Source organism: Talpa occidentalis, unplaced genomic scaffold, assembly GCF_014898055.3.
Source record: "Talpa occidentalis isolate TD23 unplaced genomic scaffold, MPIMG_talOcc4v2.1 talOcc4.5, whole genome shotgun sequence".
Taxonomy (NCBI): domain Eukaryota; kingdom Metazoa; phylum Chordata; class Mammalia; order Eulipotyphla; family Talpidae; genus Talpa; species Talpa occidentalis.
The window spans coordinates 116,835,480-116,854,772 of record NW_023604861.1 but is presented as its reverse complement, the minus strand read 5'-3'; the positions used below and the strand labels follow the sequence as shown (position 1 = coordinate 116,854,772).

Here is a 19,293-nt window from a genome sequence, read left to right as displayed (position 1 = left end):
ACTTATAATAAGCTCAAGTTATATAAAAAGTATATCACTAAAACAATTTTTAAGAATTTTTAATTAGATGCTTTTATTTCTCCACTTAAAGTGGGCTATAGATTTTCTGCAAAGGTGTTTCAGGGGTTCCACAAACTTCTGACTCAAATTTAATACGTTAAAATCCATTTAAAACTGCAAGAGCACCAAATCGTTCAAAACTTAAATTAAACTTCTCCATTTCTATAAAAATAAGTGCTTCTTTCAGATGAATAAATGTACCACAGATTAGATACTGCTGGTCTGCACTGGTCTTTAAAAAAACATATCAGAATTGTGCCTTGCTGGTAATGTGAATCTGCAGAGCAAATGCTTGATACTCAATACAGTTCCAAACAACCTCAGAAGAATCTTCTTGATGCACATGAAAACAAAAACTCCTCACATTTTTAGACAAATCATTTTAACTTCTTGCCTTTTAGAAATTTTTTTTAAAAAGATTTATTTATTTATGCATACAAGAGCTGGGGTACAGGCCAGAGGCATGGGGGAGGGGGGGTGAGAGGATACACCAGAGACAGAGTGGGGAACAGAACAGTAAGACTGACCAAAGTACACTGCTGAGGGGAGAGTCAGGAGAGGTCCGCTGCGCCATGTGGGTTGCTCCCTGGCCAGCTGGGGATCAAACTAGGGCTGCAGAGGCTGCAGACAGCTTCATAGGCTGCGTTTTAACCCCTTGCGCTACCAGGGAGGCCCCAAATTTTTAAAAATCTGAACCAAGCTCCTGGTAGATTTTCAGTAGCAACACGTTTAATGTTCCCAGTTCAAACTTGTGAACTTATTCCCTGGCTTCCAAGGATAATTAGGGTGTAGTTACTAAGTCAGAACCCAGGAGGATTAACTGAATGTAAGGTTCTGAAATATCAAAAAGTATAATACTATACAGACAAAAAGAATCAACTATTAAGCATAGAAAATTGAATAAAGTGGGAAGGACACATTAGTGTCCTACTTATCAGAATGAATTATTAACATTATTTATTTATAAGGGTGGAAACAAGTAAATGTACAGATACCTTGGTAGTATTCGGTCAGGGAGTTTGTGTGCTGGAATAGCAACAGGTAACTTCTGCATTTGTCTTGCATAATCAAAAAGCCCTGGTAAGTTATGGGAATAAAGCTGAGAAGCTTTACCTGCAGAAAAAAGTAAATATGACATAAAAACAAGTAACATGAGAGAAACAATTATTAGGTATTTAAAAACTGACAGACTTACCAGATATTGATAGTAAACAATTGTTCATTACATATAACCATGTACACCTTCGGGGGAATAGCTGATTAAAAAAAAAACAAAACACAAAGTTTACCAAGGCTAAGAGATAACAGTAATGTAAACATGTACACATCAACCATTTAAACTCTCACATTAATAGGCCAGTTCTTAAAAAAGAAATTTATTTTAAGAGAAATTCATTTTCTAAAGCACCTAAAAACATGAGCTATATAAATAATACATATTTATAGAAAAGAAAAACATGAGCAATATAATATCATTATCTAAGCTTCAACACAGTAAGATTATTTCAAGTCTCCTTTTTGGTAAGGACAATCCAATCTTAAACTTTGCAGGAAGAATGACACTTTCAAACAATGTCTAATTTTTTATTTTAGTTTTGAGTTAACATAAGTAAGATTCCTTTATGTATTTCCCCCAAAGCGGTCCTATCTAGGCATATGGACATGCTCGGTTTCTGGAGAGAAGAGACTGAAAAAAGTCTGAGAACATGATGAAAACTTACAAATTATAATATATATGCAAACACAAACACACAATTCATTGCTAAAATCTAATATATAAAAAGGAGAGGCGCTCCTGGAAGCTTGAAAGTGATTAGTATTTATGGGAAAAGTACATGGACTATTTACATTGTCCATGTACTCAGGAGGAAAAAAATAACTATTCTTATCAAGACATTTCACTATGGGTATCAGTAGTTCTCTAAGTGGTTGGTGCACCAGCATCATCAGCATCACCTGGGTATTTGTTGGGAATGCAAATTCACAGACTTCATCTCAGACCTATTGAAGTGTAAGTTCTGAAGGCGGGCACAGAAATCTATGTTTTAACCCGGTGATTCTGATGCATACTGAAGTTTGAGGACCAGTGATGAATGTAATTAAGCATTCTGATTCAACAAGTGTGGCTGCTGGGTTTGCTCTGGCAATTCTTACCAGGTTACTCCAAAATAGATTGGGATGAGGGTAGGGAATGGAGAATGATGAAACATATCAAGGTCTCTAAGGACGTTACTAAAGCACAAAGTCACAATGGTGGTTCTGAATAGTTAAAAAAGAAACAGTATTAATAAGAAGGGGAGAGGGCCTCCCTGGTGGCACAGGAGTTAAAGTGTTAGCGCTATCAAGCTATCGCCAGCCACTGCAGTGTGAGTTCAATGGATCCCTGGCCAGGGAGCTGACCCACGTGGTGCAGCAGACCTCACCTGTCTCACCCACTGCTCTCCTCAGCAGTGTATTTCCGTAGATTTGCCTGCTCTGCTCCCCACTCTGTCTCAGGTGAATCTTCTTACCCCCAGCACCTCTGGCCTACACCCTCATGTGGTAAAGTAGTTAAAGACATGGACTCTGAATCAGCCTGTCTGCGTTCATATCCCAGTTCAGCATTTAGTAGCTGTGATATCTTTGTAGCATTACTAATCTTTTCTGTGCCTCAGATTTCTTAATAAAATGAAAATTGTATGGTATTTAGTTCTGAGAATTTGCTGTGAAGATTAAACAAGTTAATGTACTTGAACAGCATTTAAAAACAGTATCTAGCACATGGTAAGCTTTATATAGGAGTTAGTTATTAGTATCATCATCATTATCATTTTTGTAGGTTGCTTAGTATTCTGGTCTCTAGATACTAAATGACAAACACTTTTCCCCATTCATTGTGACATTCAAAAGTGTCTCCTACAATTCTAAACCCCATTTTTTCCCTCTGTCCTCTTCACCCCTGCCCTGATTTAAGGCATCTTTATTTTTTTTTTTTTTTTGCATAGAAGAACTGGGATGTAGGACAGAGGTGTAGAGGTGAGAAGATTTACCAAAGGCAGAGTGGGGAGCAGAACAGGCAGATCTACTGAAATGTACTGCTAAGGGGAGCAACAGGAGAGACAGGAGAGGTCTGTTGTGCTATACGTGGGTTAGTTCCATGGCCAAGGATCTAACTCTAGTCACAGGGGTGACAGCATTGAGACTTAACCCCTACGCCACCAAGGAGGCCCCATCTTTACCTTTTGAGCATAATCTTTAGCCTCATCTCTTGCTGCAAACAGATATTTCTAAAATGAAGATCTGGTCATTAGCATAATACAACAAAGCCCTGGGTTTGGCACCTGCCTAGCTACCTAGTTCTGTATACTGTTACTATTTTACACTCACTCTATATTCCAAATTGTCCATTAATAGTTCCCCATACTTGTAATGCTGTTTTGAACTCCATGCATTCATATTCATCTTCTGTCTGGCAACTTTCTACTCATCACCATCAAAACTCATCTCAAATACCTCTCCTCATCTCCCTACAGGAGGGGCTGGTGATTGCCATCTCTGTGGCCCAATACCTTATACTCATTCCTAGTATGACATCTACCCATGGCTGTTTTAATTGCTGCTTTATGTCACTGTTTCCTCCATTAGATCATGAGCTCCTTAAGAGTAAGGACTAGTTCTATAAATGTGTTTCAGTAACTGGAAGACAGGACATGCTCTATAAAGATTTCATGAATAAAAGAGGCTTTCAAATCACAGAAATGAAACTTATTTCTTGTCTACTGTCTACATATAACTTAACAGTTAAAGAAAAAGATAAAACAAAGTAACATTACCTGTTCCATTGATGTTTCATGAAGTTCATTAAGATTCAAGGTATAAATCCCTTCTTCGGCACCAAATATCAAGTACTGATCTGAAATAATAAAAACAGTCCACTAATTTTGATATACTTTTGATTTTAAAATACCTTTTAAAAGGTTTGTATGTCTAAAATTAAATACACATTAATATATACAAAGTAATTGGTACGATTATAAGTAGTAAATCTTTTTTATCTTAATGCAAATAAATGGTTAAACACTCTTAATAAATTGAGTTATCTGTAAATATTAGCCTCATAACAGTAAAGACAACTTTCATTTAAAAAGATTTTGAAGAGTGGCATGCTAAGATTCCTCACTCATCAGAGGTGCTAAGAATGGCAGAATCTGTAGCTTCTTTTCTAACACCCTTCTAGGAAAGTATTATGAGTAACTAATGTGCACAAATGTAAATCAAGAACAGCTGATACAATTTCAAAGTATTTTTGCAAACTGGCCATATTTATAAGCACTAACATCAAAAAACCAGGAAGTGATTACTGTTTATTAAAAACACCAAAACTTGGATGGTAGAGTTCTCAATATCTTCTAGAAGATACAGTTTTGCTGTGGTGACTGGTTTGTTTTTACAATAATATAAAACAACAAATCAAGAACTTCTCTAGACTAAGCTGAAGTATGCCGTGAGCAACCCAGAATGGCAAGAGCATTCTTACACTGCTTAGAATTAGGTTTAGTGCTGGTGGATTAATGATATAAGCTATTATGTAGATGCATTTTAAGATCTATAGTGAGGCAATACAATGTTGAGTGAGTACAATTACTCTTATTATGGTCCCCTCAAAGGTGAGAGATCCTCTAAAGTAGGCACTGGACCCTGAATCCTCAGTAGTTAGATTCCTAGAGCAATAGCTATGTCTAAAAACAAAGATACTGAGTGGTTGTGCAGCAGAAGAAACTTTTTGAAGCAAAGTAGGGTGGCATAGAGCACATGGTTTCATATTGACAGGGTGCCTACATAGTGAAACTGTAGTAGTATGTGTCACTCTCTGACACTGATAATAACATTTACCTTAAATTAAAAATTTTTCAGAAATTATATTCACAAAATGAAAGGTTTCATAGTTCAATTTAAAACACAATTGGAAAAATAACAGATAAGACGTACCTCGTGTATCTGGGTTTATCCACGATGTTGCACAGTGAATTTTCAAGGGACATCCATTAAAAACCTTTGAAAAACATGCACCCATCTGGAAAAACAAAGAATAACCAAATAATGTATCAATTCATTTGTGTATCAATTCACTATCAGTAGTGGTAACACAAAGGTTCCAAACATAACAATTATTGTGAACCGATAAGTTAATTTATTGAAGAGAGTAATTTTATTTTTCTTCTCAAATAAACAAAACTGTAGTAATAATTCTACACACTAAATTGCTTATCCAAGTATCATCTACATGTCCCACATAAGACCAAGACAATATTTCCTGGAGGAAGTCATAATCTCCATAGGTGAAAAATTTTCTTATTTAGTTTTACGAACCTAAAGGTGGTATTAATAATTGAAAAGTGAAAGAGGTACAGTTGATTTGAAATTCAGACACAGATTTCAATCTTAAAATATACAGACCTGTTTCTCCACAATCCCCCCTCCCCTGTATTGCTTAATACAAAGTTTTCTTCCCTCCTCCCTTTTAAAGTCCTCAGAATGTTTACTGATGCCTACTGGCGATTTTTTGTTACTGAATTGTCTGCTATATAAATCTTCAGTATTTCTTCTTCTTCTTATTCTTACTTTGTTGTACATAATTCTCTCAAAATAATTCCTTTTTGTTGAAAAAGGCGGCATTTCTTTTCTTTTTTGGGGGGGTGGGCAACACTGGTTTAAAACACTGTGGGTGATTCAGAGGCACAGGCTCACACCTCAGATGCATATCACACCACCACCACCAAGGCAGCCACACTCCTCCAGCACAGTCCACAGTGCTGCCTTCACCATTCCTGTCTTGTAGCCTTAAATCTAGTCAGATTTCTAGGGTTTGTTATTGTTTTGATTTTGTGTGATCCTCTGTTTTCATTCTCTATATTCTGCATATAAGTGAAACTATCTGACAGCTGTTGTTCTTCTTTGGATTTATTTCACTTAGCATTATCCCCTTCATTCCATCCATGTTGCAAATGTCAGAAGTTTATCTTTTCTCATACGCAATCACAATTGTTTACTTTTGTTTTTAGTTTGCTTTGCCATAGGGATTCAGTCACAAAAATATCTTAATTATTGATATCATGGAACATATTGCCAATGTTTTCTTCTACGAACTTTACTGCAGTAGGTCTTATATTTAAATCTTTAATCCATCTGGAGTTTATACTTGTGTATAGGGTTAGTCTTTTACGTGGGGTTTTGCAATTTTTCCAGCATCTTTTATTAAAGAGTTGTCCTTTTCCCATTTTATGGTCATTGCTGTTTTACCTTAGACTAGGTGCTGGTATGAATGTGGTCCATGAACTGATCCATGGACCTATTTTGTGCCAATAGCATATTGTTTTCAATAATGTTGCTTTATTATAAAGTTTGAAATCAGATATTTTAATACCTCCTCCTTTTTGCATAGTGAGGCTTTTGTGGTTGCATATAAATTCGATTTTTTTGTTCAGTTTCTTTGAAAAATATTGCTGGTATATTTACAGGGATTACATTACATGTGCATATTATTTTTTTTAAATATTTGCGTGTGTGTAGAAGAACTAGGGTGTAGAACAGAGGTGAAGGTGGGGGCAGTGAAAGGATTCACCAGAGACAAAGTCGGGAGCAGAACAGATAGATTCACTGAAATAACTGCTGAGGGGAGCAGCAGGCAAGACAAGAGAGGTCTGCTGTGCCTTATGTGGGTCACCTCCCTGGTCGGGAATGGAACTCAGGCCACAATGATGACAGCACTGACTTAACCCCTAGGCCACCCAGGAGGCCCAACATGTGCATATCATTTTAGTAAGGATAGTCATTTTCATGTATTGGTTCTCCACACCCAGGCGCATGGGATATGCTTCCATCTTCTTAATAATATCTTGTAGTTCTCGTTGGATAGTTGTTACCTCCTTTGTTGGGCTGAATCCAAAATATTTAATTCTTTAAGAAGTAATTGTAAATGGAGTTATTTCTTAATTTCTTTTGCTTCTTGTCTGTTGTTTGTAATTAAAAGACTATGGCTTTTTGTATGCTGATTTTGTAGTCTGCCACTTGCTATATTCATTTGTTGTTACCACTAATGTTTTGATCAAGTTTAGGATTTTCTATATAAAGTATATTGTCTGTGAACAGTGATAGTTTCATGTCTTTTTTTTCCCATTTTGGATTCTCTTTACTTCCTGTTTCTGGCTGGTAGCTCTGGTCAAAACCTTGAGTACGGAGTTGAAACAAAAGAGGTGACAATAGGCATCCTTATCTTGTTCCCAGTCTTAAGGGGAAAGGTTTTAGCTTTTCGCCACTGAGCATCATATTGGCTATTTGCTTGTGATACACTGCCTTTACTATGCTGAGATAGGTTTCTTCTATTTTAAGTCCTATTTTTTTAAATTGAGAAATCTGATTATTTTCCCAGGAAGAGGTCATTAAAAAGCTTTACTGTTTGATGGTAGTATTTATTTACCAAGCCCATTTATAAATCTTTCAGATAATAAATACCTTTCAGTGAATTACAGTATCACTCACTTGAACTTTCATTTACTCTTTAGAATAAGATGTTTTATAATTCATCTTTTTTTTTTTTTAATTTTTTTTTTTTTTATAGAGGCATGTTTTTATTTATTTATTTGTTTGTTTGTTCGTTCGTTTTGTTTATACATGCACTGGGTACAGTCAGAAGCGCGGGAGGGTGAGAGAATTCACCAGAGCCAGAGCAGGGAGCAGAGCAGGCAGAAGGACTGAAGTACACTGCTGAGGGGAGCAGCGGGCGGCAGGAGAGGTCTGCGCGCCATGTGGGACCCTCCTCCGGTGGCCGGGGAGCAGCCGGGGATCGAACCGGCGCCGCAGAGGTCGCCGGCAGCTTTGCAACCCAGCGCTCAGCCGCTGCGCCACCGGGGAGGCCCTAGAATAAGATGTTAATCGTGTAATTATTTTTCAGGTTTGAATAAATAAATACAAGACAGCTTACTCATTTCATTACTCTTCCTACCAATAATTTGTGGAGAAAAAGAATATAGAATATTTGGCCAGAAGAAAATCATTGTACTTCATTTTATAGCAGAAAGATATTCTTCATAAAAATGAGATAGCACTCTGGGGAAAACACCATATTTGACTATTATAATGAATTAAAAATACTAACAAAACAAAATAATAAACCTTTTTACTTGTGGAAATCTACCAACCAGTATTTAAAGATTTTAGTTTCCCAAAATGAACAACTTAACCTAGCAATACAACCAAGTGGTAAGAGAAAACCAATAAAAATACTTTTATGGTATAGGGTGGACACTATATCAGAAATAATTAGAATTTATTAGAACTATTAGAACTAATTCTAATAGTTATCCTTTATGATAGCTACTGATATTTATATGTTAAAATACCGCTAAACTCCTAAAAAATCCAAACAAAAAAATGGGGAACACAACAATCAAACCAATACTAACTTTAAGCTCTTTTGTATATAGCTGGTCCTATTTGACATTCCATAGTTACCAGCTCTTCCCTGTTAACTACATGCCTGTCTGAAAGTTTTATTTGGAAGTCAAAAAGGAAATCTTATTCATGCCGTGTGTGTGTGTGTGTGTGTGTGTGTGTGTGTGTGGTGTGTTGAGTTCTAGTGATATTAACCAGAAATTATACTGAGTTAATATAATTTTAATCCTAAGAAAGCATGAGTTAATTAAAAAAAAAAAACCCATAACAAACTATAATACAGCACATTTAAGCTCCAACTGTAGGCTTGGCTAGACTATGATTTAGAGGGCTAGACTAAGATCTTTGAGTTTCAGTTTTACTCATAAGCAAAATAGTTTGGGCCAGATGTTCCTTCAGTTCTAAAATTCTATGTTTTTGATAAGTGAAATCATGTTAGAAAAATGTGTCATACCTACATTTTATACTTCCTATTATATCCATGTGCCTTTTCACATATCTTCAAAATTAGCTGCAAACAAGATATTAACACATTTTGGAATAAAGTATGTATAACTTAGATAATTTTATTTTGAAAAGCTACTTTTTAGATGTAAACAATATTTTAATTTGTAATCTTCTAGTTTTTTTTCAATAATAAAAATTCTTTCTAGCTAGAAAAAATCCATCCAAAGGTACACATCCACGCAATTACATGTCACTGTATTGTGTACAGTGTGAAAGTTTAACCAATTTGATTTTTATACTTACATGTACTTTAGGAGTTGGGGGCAGACCATTACTGATAGGCTTCTAGAAAAAAGAACATATGCTTAATTATGCTTTTGTTGCTCTTTGTTGTAACAATACTGCATCTCAACGCATGTATCTGAATATGTAAACTTTCTCTTGACAAAATAAATATGAAAATAAGGCTGAAGTTCCCCTGTGACACTTATTCCTAGTACCCTGACATTCCTAAAATGCATTTAGCATGTATCTTTCCAAATCTTTTTCTAGGTAATTATAAGCAGATCCTCAAACAATGCTTCTTTCTACTGCTAATGAGAAAAAAGAAATCCTGGCTGACAATGAATAAGTCTATTTTATTCAAGTATCTTGGTTTCATTATATGTCCTTTCATTTACAGTACGTTTTCAAGAATCTATGACATTAAGTGAGGACTTACTGTATATGTACTTGTGTTTTGTATATTGTTCCCAACCTTTTGGTATATATTTGTATACATGTTTCCACAGAAAATTGTTTTGTGTGTGTTTACAACATCACTGCACACTGCTTATCATTTTGTTCTTTGTCTTACCACTGGGTCTTAGACAGTGTTTTACATCAGCAAATATAGATTTGTTTCATTTATTTTAACTGTAGCATATGAGTATAACCTACTTTACTTAGCTATTCCGTAGTAAATATTGGACATCTAGGTTAATTTCAACTTTTTACTCTAACAACATTGCAGAAATGAATGCTCTTGCATCTACCTAATGATGCAACGTGTGACTTACTTTTTTAGGATATGTATGAGAGTCAAACTACTGGAACATAGGGGGTCTGTATTGTTTACATTTACTGCCTTTCTGAGTGCCCATTTCAGGTCACACCCACCAGCAATATATGACAGTCCTGGTTCTTTACAGTGTCAAAGACACACTTATTAGTAAAAAATATTTTCTCATTAATTTGCATACCTTTCACCCTCATGAAGGCTGACTCCTATTTTTTTGTTACCATCCAAATCAACCCCTCTAACCTATTCCATGACACCACACTTCAGAATCTTTTTAAGACAATGTTTATTGGCTATCTGTATCTTCTCCTCTGTGACTTGTCATTCCCTTTTTTTAAAAATCTATTTGAGTTCTTTATATAATTTAGATTTGAATACTTTATCTATTATAAGTAATTACAAACGTTTTCTCTTAGTCTCCAGATAATCTTATTTACAATTTGTTTTGTCAATTAAAGTTTTAAATTTTGAGTAATTCAAATATATTAGTGGTCAAGTATACTGATAATTATAAGGAGAGCAAAAATAGCATATTTGCTCACCTACAATATTCTTAGGAATGCCAGTATTTTCCCATAGGGCTACTTCTTGGGGTATATGATCTGTCCCCTGGAGAGGGAAACTCACTGAGAGAGGTTACACTCAACATAAATTTTATTAAAGTCTAGATTTGTTCTGAGTTAATAGTAAATATTTTAAGGTATAGTGTTATAATTTTTCTCAATCTGATATAAATTAGAATCATTTAAATGATATAACAAAATCTTTTTTAAAAGGTACTATTGATTTTATATATAAATATGTAAATTTTTTGTGTAGCACTATTTACACAAGAAAATTTTGAAATTTTGGGAGATTAAACAGTATTATAAAACATAATGTTTATGTTTTAATAGTTATGACATAGTATTCTAACATTTTTGTAACAGGAATAGTTGTTAAGGTTAACTTCAAATCTCCTAAAGTGATATCTAGTATCTACTGGCAAATAATTTTAACTTCTCCTCCTCATTGGCTAATTTCTTTGAAGAAGAGTAGCAATATCACTAATTATGAAATCTATAGTCAGAAATCTGTCCTGGGCTAGAAGCTTAATGTACATATCCTTCTTTCCATAACTTTTTGAATTTATAAAGGAACTTTTAATGATCAATTTTCATCAATGAAAACAATAGTTATTTTCTGAAGAAACCTAAGAATACTTCGTGCTTAACTGTATGCAGAAGATCACGTTTTACAATACACTATATAACACACTGGTGTAAATAATTCGAGCACAGAAAGTCATCAATCATATTTACATAGCAAATTTAGTCTTTTTGAAAGATTTAAACAACCTTCGCTACCCTATTTATGCTAAAATGAATATACTAAAACAGTAAATATAACATATGGAATATAAATATATAAAAAATACAAATAGACATATACAAGTAAAATACAAAATATACAAAATAATATACTAAATATACAATTGCTAATTTCACTAACTGAAGGGCAAAACTAACTTAATAGTGAAAAGGGAAACAAACACAAGTAGATTTTGTGGCTATAAATACCTACTGGTACATCTTTCTTTTCTTTTCTTGAGAGGTTTGTGCCTCTGTGTTCATTCTGCTGCTGATATAGTGAACCATCTCGCTCACCATTTAACTGGAAGGAGTTCATTCCATTTCCTACAGTAGGACATGTTTAAACATACAGAAAAAGAATTGATTTTCCTTATTTTTATAGTTAGAAAATTATCAAGTGGCAAAGAAAAATATTAGGTCTGAGATGGTTTCATCCTTCATTTGGGATTATTTGATTGAAACATTAGCATTAAAGTAAGAAAGTCTTACCTATAACACACATTTTTCTACTTAGATCTCTAATTCTGGCAGATAGATAAATTTAAACTCAGGTTGTGTATAAAAGTACACAAATTTGTGTTAAAAAGGCAAAAAGGGAGGTGCCCGAGCTACTGAGGGTCTAAGTCTGGGCAGCCGAAGAGTGTGGTAGGTAACAGTCGTCAGCGCAAGGGTCATTTCGTCGCTGGGAAGGGATGGCCCTTGCCCGCGGTGATGGTGGTTAGCAAGATGAACAAAGATGCGCAGATGAGAGCAGCGATTAACCAAAAGTTGATTGAAACTGGAGAAAGAGAATGCCTCAAAGAGTTGCTGAGAGCTAAATTAATTGAATGTGGCTGGAAAGATCAATTGAAAGCACACTGTAAAGAGGTAATAAAAGAAAAAGGACTAGAACACGTTACTGTTGATGACTTGGTGGCTGAAATCACACCAAAAGACAAAGCTCTGGTACCTGACAGTGTAAAGAAGGAACTTCTACAAAGAATAAGAACATTCCTTGCACAGCATGCCAGCCTTTAAGATTGAATTAGATTGTGTTGTTTTGTGTGTTTATTTCCGAAAGTAAAACTTGACATAAATTAGGAATCATTTTTCAAAATAAAATCCTTTTTTGTATAATGGTATATATTTTTCAGTAATGATGTATACATTGTATTGATTTTTTCCCCTAAATGTGTTATTTTAATAAATATCTCATAAATGAGAAAAAAAAGGTAAAAAGGAAATATTTCACACATTACTTCAGGAAAGGGTCAATTCATACTGTGTTATCTAAGAAACTTCAGTTGCTCTTTTTAATTGCTTCTTTTGCATAATACACAAGAAACTTTATATTGTTAAAACAGTACCATCTAAATAATTTGGAGACAAATACCTAGCAGAGACTATTATTTAAAAAAACAAACAAACAAACTGCGCGTGCAGATCGCGTGCAGATCTCTCCTGCCGCGCTCACTGCTCCCTTCAGCAGTGTATTTTGTCAGTCTGCCTGTTCTGTTCCCCGCTCTGGCTCTGGTGAATTCTCTCATCCTCCCGCACTTCTGACTGTACCCAGTGCTTATATGAATAAATTAATAAATCTTTAAAAAAAAAAAACCAAAAAACCACCAAACTGATTTAGTAAAATGAATTTGATAAAATACCCTCTTCTAGGTCTAGAACAGAAGTAGCTTAGAACCAAAAGACATTTTCTTTGTTCAAAGCTTAATTTCTTTTGTTTCCACACCAAAGGTAAATGAATTTGGCATAAACAACTCCTCAATAGACGGGGTCTAGACATGAAATGAGAAACAAGGGGCAAATATCCTAGACTGGTCACACATGATCATGTCATAAAAACATTTCACACCACAGGGCAAAAAAGCAGAGTATCTCTCTATGACAACTGACTTCCATTTCCCCTTCCCAAAGGAATTTCACATACTCTCATCAAGATTTCCTGCACTTTTTTTTTCACACAGTATGAAAATCTGGTAACAATGATTTTACCCCTTTGTCCCCCTTTACCTAAAGCAATAGGCTTTTGTGGAGGTAATCTGGGAGGTGGTGGTCTAGGTGGTACTTGGGATGGTTTTGCTGGGCTCTCTGACATGGGACATCTCTTGATTGTTCCTTGATTATCATCCTCAGTAGAATGAGTTTCTTGTGCTATGAATATGGACTTAGGCTGAAATAATACAGAAAAGGAGACCAATGATTTAACATGAATTATTTTCCTGAAGTAAATACCACCATGTAGCAGAGGCTTTCAAAGTGTTTACCAAAGTGTCAAGGTAATTCAATTATCTTCATATATATCCTAAAATGTTTTTTCAGATTTTACTGCTATGAAACAAGGGGGTGGGGGACCCTCTATGTCTTTCTTATAACTCTTCACAAGCTTTCCCATTTAGACTAGTCAAATAAAAACATTCTGGTCTTTGTGATTTCCAATTTAAATGAACTCATTTTATTTAAACATCCATGCTTATCAAGGTTCAAGTCTTTAGCAAGGCTAATCTAAACTGTCTTTTACATGACAAAATGCCTTTTAATCTTTCAGACTGGGGACAGAAGATTTCAATTAAAATTTTGTCATACTGGAGAATACTAACAGAACAATATGGATCCCTGAGAAATGCAGACAGGGAAAAACCTCTAAGATGATGAAGGTATGGAGAATTTATAAATGTGTTCCTTCATTTATTAAGTGATCGGCACTTACTTTTTTGAAATTCAGAGCTCTATATTTCTGCAAATATGAAACTAAACAAGCAAGTACCATAATATTTACCTATATGAATGATGGTTTTCTTAATAGTATAAAATGGAAGTTAAATACAGTAATACAAACTGGATGAAAAAACTGATCAGATGCCAGCTCTCACCTATAACTCCTATTTCTAAACTTTGTATTAGTTCATTTTATAAATAGGTCATTTTATAATTAAAATTAGCTATGCATATGAACTTTTGAAATAAATGTATATAACAATTACCGATATTAACTCATACTATCTTTTTAAAAAGTCCAACAGTTGGAATTATTTTAATATGTCTTTGTTTGACATTCCAAAAATCTCATTTTGGATTTTCATTTTACTTTAATCTTTGTTGGCTATCCTCTGTACATCAGGATGTGTTTTCATTTTGAGAGTATCTTCTGAAAATTAAGTATCTGTGATGATGACTACCTTTTACCCACTTCTCAGGAAATTAGCTACTAGATTATAGATTTTGAGGGAAAGGGGAGTTTTCTAAAACAAATGATCCTATCAATCCATTAATAAAATATTTTCCAGTGTACAAATTTCTGTAACTTATTTAGAATAAATACCAAATGACCAGATAGATAATTTTAAAAAAAATTAAACTGATTTAATCACAATCATCTACTTATATTATGGTTAGCAACTTCTTAATTATTTTTCTTTATGGACACCAAAAGAAAATGCTACAGAGTAATTAAGCTATTAATACAGAAATAAAGTGGCAGGTCTCTCTCTCTTTCTCACATACACTCACATACACAATTCATACTGAAAAATAAATTCTCTACCTTTGGTGGCAAAGGAGGTGGAACTTTTGCTTTCATGGTTGAACTAAAAACATAAAAATTTAGAGTCAGAATTATCCATCATATAATTGAATCACTACTAAAATATTAAAGAAAAGCATGCGCAAATACCTTTTCTAAGATAATGAAATATCTTTCATTATCCCAAAATATTTTGTGAAATGCTTAAGTTATGCTGAAAAGGAATTTGTGGTATATAACTGACACTTACATTTTATTAGTTACAGGTGTAAAACATGATGAGTCAACATTTACATATACTGGGAAATAAGTTCCGCTAACAGCTCATAAGTCATAAATTTTTCTAATCTTGTGATGACAACTTTCAAGATCTACTCTCTTAACTTTCAAACATGCAATACAATACCATTAATCAGAGTCACAATGCTATATATTATATCCCCATGAATTATTTGTACTAGAAATTTGTACTTTCTGAACACCTTCATGCCCTAACCTCTACCTGTGGCAAGAACCAATCTATCCTGTGAATCTATGAGCTTGGTTTATGTAATATATATAAGTGAGATCATACAATTTTTGTTTTCTGTTTGACTTGTTTCACATAGCATAGTATCCTCAAGGTCTATCAATGCTGTCCCAAAAGGCAAGGTTCCTTTTTCTGGTTGAATATGATTCACAATATAACTGTGTATATGTTCATATACATGTATAGACATATTATGTGTGTGGATTCACCAGAGACAAGAGTGGGGAGCAGAACAAGTAAATCCACTGAAATACACTGCTGAGGGGAGCAACGGGCAAGACAGGAGAGGTCTGCTGCACCTTGTGGGTCATCTCCCTGGCTGGGGATCACACTTGTGCTACAGGGGCTGCGGAGAGCTTCATAGTGCTGTGTCTTAACCCCTTGCACCAGTAGGGAGGCCCCATCCCACCCCAATTCTTATGTCAAAGTTTTAACTCCAATGTGACTGCATTTGGAGAGACAGCTTTTGAAAAGTGATTATAGTTAAATAAGGTCATTAAAAGTGAAGTTCTAATAGGATAGGACTGATGTCTTTCTAAGAGGAGGCACAGAATTCTATCTCTCTGTGCACACAGTGAGGAAAGGTCATGTGAGGACATAAGAAGGCAGTTGTCTGCAAATCTGGAAGAGATCTCTCACCAGGAGTTGAACTGGCAAATTGAGCTTGGTCTTCCCAGCTTTCAGAACTCTGAGAAATAAATTCTATTGTTTAGGACACCCAGGTATGATATTTTGTTAAGGACACCCAAGGTGACTAACACAACTAGAATACAGAAAAGGAAAGAAATTGTGGTGAAACCCATGATACTATTTATTAGTGACAGTAAAATCACTGTCAATATTAAAAGCCAGATTTAAGAAATCAGGTCATATGACAATTTTTCTTTTACAAAAAACAGAAACAAAACTCACTGCTTAGATTCATCATCATCTCCTTCATCATCATCTAAATGTGCCACATGTCCTCTAAATAGAAAGAAAGGATAATTCTATTAGTGCTAAATAGACTTTACCAAAACAGTTTATAAAGAAATTTTAGAAAATGCAGAAATGGCTACTTCAAGAAAGAAGTTTATTTCAACATCTTTATAAGATTCAGAATTTTTAAAACAGCAACAAAGTAATCTTGGGCTACATGATACAGAAGGGGGCAAACTCTTGTCAAACTGCTCAAAGTACAAAGTACATAAGCTAAATTAAAAATCAGAATTACCGCTGGTGTAGTTCTTCTTCAACGGATTTCAGAAGACTCCTGAAAGGAAAAAAATAATGTAAATAATAAGCAAAGCAATACCAAGAATATATTTTTATCACTTTAACCTTACCCATAATTCTAAAAAATTACCTTTTACTATTTACTAAAATTTTGCTACAGTCATCTCTATACCATAAAAGCTGTATTTCATGAGATACTCTTATTTTCTGTTGCTAATGTCTTTACACATGTGTTTTAAATGAAAACAAAACAAAACAGAACTTAATATTTACTGAAAACTAACAATTCAAACATAAGACAACCCACCATGAAATGTCACGATAGGACTGACATAACAATAATTGCAGGGTCATAGTCAGGGGTTTCCAGGACTCAAATTTTACCTGGAGTATTTTGCCTGACACCTGAAATTATATATATATATATATATAAATATTTATTATTTAAATAAGGAAGGTGACACACTTTAAAAAAAAAACATGCTCTCAGGCAATCCTACAAAATGAAACTCAACATGTTGGATCTCTCTGCGAAAGCATGCATGCATGTGATGTGAATACATGAATGTAGTAGCACTTGGCTTTCACAGAAGACACTCACTTACCTGAAGTATCTGCTCTCCAGTGGTGTACTGGCAAACACATTTACACTTTTGGGAGACTAAGCCTGTATCAGACCAGGTGCGAGGATTTTAGCATTAGGAGCAATTTGTAAACCTTTGCTTTTCAGGAATGTAAAAGAAAACTTATGGCATTCCTGAAGTTAACGTAATTCTTTTCCTTGCAAGTTCATGCAGCATACCTCCTATATTATACTCTTTTAAGCATAAAAACTCAATAGTCTTTTAAAGCTAATAGGATAGAGAGAAATATGGTTACTGATAGCATACTGGGATAAAAGTGATTCAACAGAATATTTACTCTCCTTAAAAATTGTGATAGAACTTCCTAATTAGTTTACCCTCTTGTACATATACATATTGGGGAGGGGAAATGCTCTTAGAGTTCTTAAAACTTAAAACCAGAGGCACTGAGAGGTTTGGTTATCTGGTATAAGCAATGAATAGAATAAATTTTTGGCCATTAAGTATTTTAATTAGGCCAGTTTTATTATCAATCTAAGTTTTAAAAAGTGACAAAGTAAGAAATCTAGAAAGGCAAATGACACAGAAAGACCATAAATGCTTTGCAAATCCTAGTTTGCAGATACAAAAACTGAGGAGGCATCTCAGGCAATTTATCTTATTCACCAACTTCATCATGGCTGGCTACAGGAAGACAGGAGAGCTTCTGCCTTGAGGCAGATTAGCAAAAACAAACAAACAAACAAAAACTAGGTGACTGGTTTGAAGCAAAGACAGCCTGAAATGAATGCTGCCTCTGCCAGGATAAGGTGTGCTGATTTAGATAAAGTACTTTGATCATTCCTATGCTTCAGTTTCCATATCTGTACAATGGGAATTACAGCAATATTGACCATCCTAAAGTGTTTCTCTGAAATAAAATAAGTGACAATGCTTACAATTTAAGAATAATTTAGAACAGTAATTTAGAGCACAGTGAGTACTCAACTAATGTTTTCTTCATTGTTTTTAACTAAACAACATTTTTTTTTATTTTTATTTTTTAAGATCTATTTATTTATGCATGCAAGAGCTGGGGCACAGTCCAGAGATGTGGGTGGCGAGAGGATTCCCCAGACAGAGCAGGGAACAGAACAGGCAGACCTACTGAAACACACTGCTGAGGGGAGCAGCGGGAGGGACAGGAGAGATCTGCTTTACCATGTGGGTCGCCATGTAGGTTGATTGCTTCATAGTGTGGTACTTAACCCCTTGCACCACCAGGGAGGCCCTGGCAACATTTCTTTAAACTTTAATCAAAGCGCGGTCCAGGAGTCCTGGGGTACTAGACACCTGTATTCTGTAGGAGGTCTGCAAGGTCAAAACCATTTTCATAATACTAAATAAAGCATATATTTTTTTTGATCTCATTCTTTCATTAAATAGGAAATTCTGGGTTTTTCCAGAGACTATCAGATGTATGATAGCACTACAGGATCATAACAGATATGAGAATTTAGCTGTCTTCAATAAGCCAGGTATTATTATAAAAATACAAAACAAAGCTATGTTTCTTACTATTCTTGTTTCAGAAAAAAAAATCCTTTATAAAAATGTTAGTGGGCCTCAACAAAAAGTCTGCTGTATTTCATCACATATATATGAAGTTCCTTATTTCAATTATTTATTGCTTCTAAGTCTCATGACAGACAGGAGTCAAATGATGTAAGGAAGGTACCATAAAGGAATTGCATTTAAGAGAGGAATTTTTTTTTTTTTTAGTACAAAGTTATATTATATATGACCACATGTAACAACTACATTATTTTAACTAAATATTTTGAAAAACTTTCAGTTTATATTTCCAATACTATAAATACTAACAGTAACAATCATATAAACAAAATCTCATTGGAGTCATCAATTTTAAAGACTATAAAAGAATCCTGGAACCAAAAATGTTTTAAGTGTTGCTTTAAACTATTTAGTTAAATTAAATATAATCTCTCTGTACTGTACAATGGGCTTGCATGTCATTTTAGAAAAAATGTGGAAAAAAAAAAACAAAACAACTTCTTAAGCATATGACAACAGTTTCTGAGGCATTGCTTTTTTCCAGTAGA

At 34.5% G+C, this 19,293-nt stretch overlaps 2 protein-coding genes across 6 annotated transcripts in view; one reads left to right on the top strand and one right to left on the bottom strand.

Annotated features, from left to right (window-relative positions):
• The window catches only part of MAP4K3 (mitogen-activated protein kinase kinase kinase kinase 3), a 132,052-nt gene that overhangs the window by 12,620 nt on the left and 100,139 nt on the right, over positions 1-19,293 (bottom strand). For all 5 annotated transcript variants that reach the window (XM_037528182.1, XM_037528179.2, XM_037528178.2 and 2 more), the window contains 10 exons: positions 16,606-16,644; positions 16,305-16,358; positions 14,885-14,927; positions 13,354-13,513; positions 11,561-11,673; positions 9,241-9,282; positions 5,029-5,113; positions 3,873-3,952; positions 1,256-1,316; positions 1,056-1,173 (listed from right to left, as the gene is read on the bottom strand). In XM_037528182.1, the coding sequence (XP_037384079.1) occupies positions 1,056-1,173; positions 1,256-1,316; positions 3,873-3,952; positions 5,029-5,113; positions 9,241-9,282; positions 11,561-11,673; positions 13,354-13,513; positions 14,885-14,927; positions 16,305-16,358; positions 16,606-16,644 (795 nt within the window). The remainder of the gene's footprint in view (positions 1-1,055; positions 1,174-1,255; positions 1,317-3,872; positions 3,953-5,028; positions 5,114-9,240; positions 9,283-11,560; positions 11,674-13,353; positions 13,514-14,884; positions 14,928-16,304; positions 16,359-16,605; positions 16,645-19,293) is intronic.
• LOC119259376 (transcription and mRNA export factor ENY2-like) lies at positions 11,953-12,406 on the top strand. The gene has a single exon (XM_037528183.2). It carries the CDS (start codon positions 12,061-12,063, stop codon positions 12,364-12,366), a length of 306 nt encoding a protein of 101 aa, XP_037384080.1. The 5' UTR covers positions 11,953-12,060; the 3' UTR covers positions 12,367-12,406.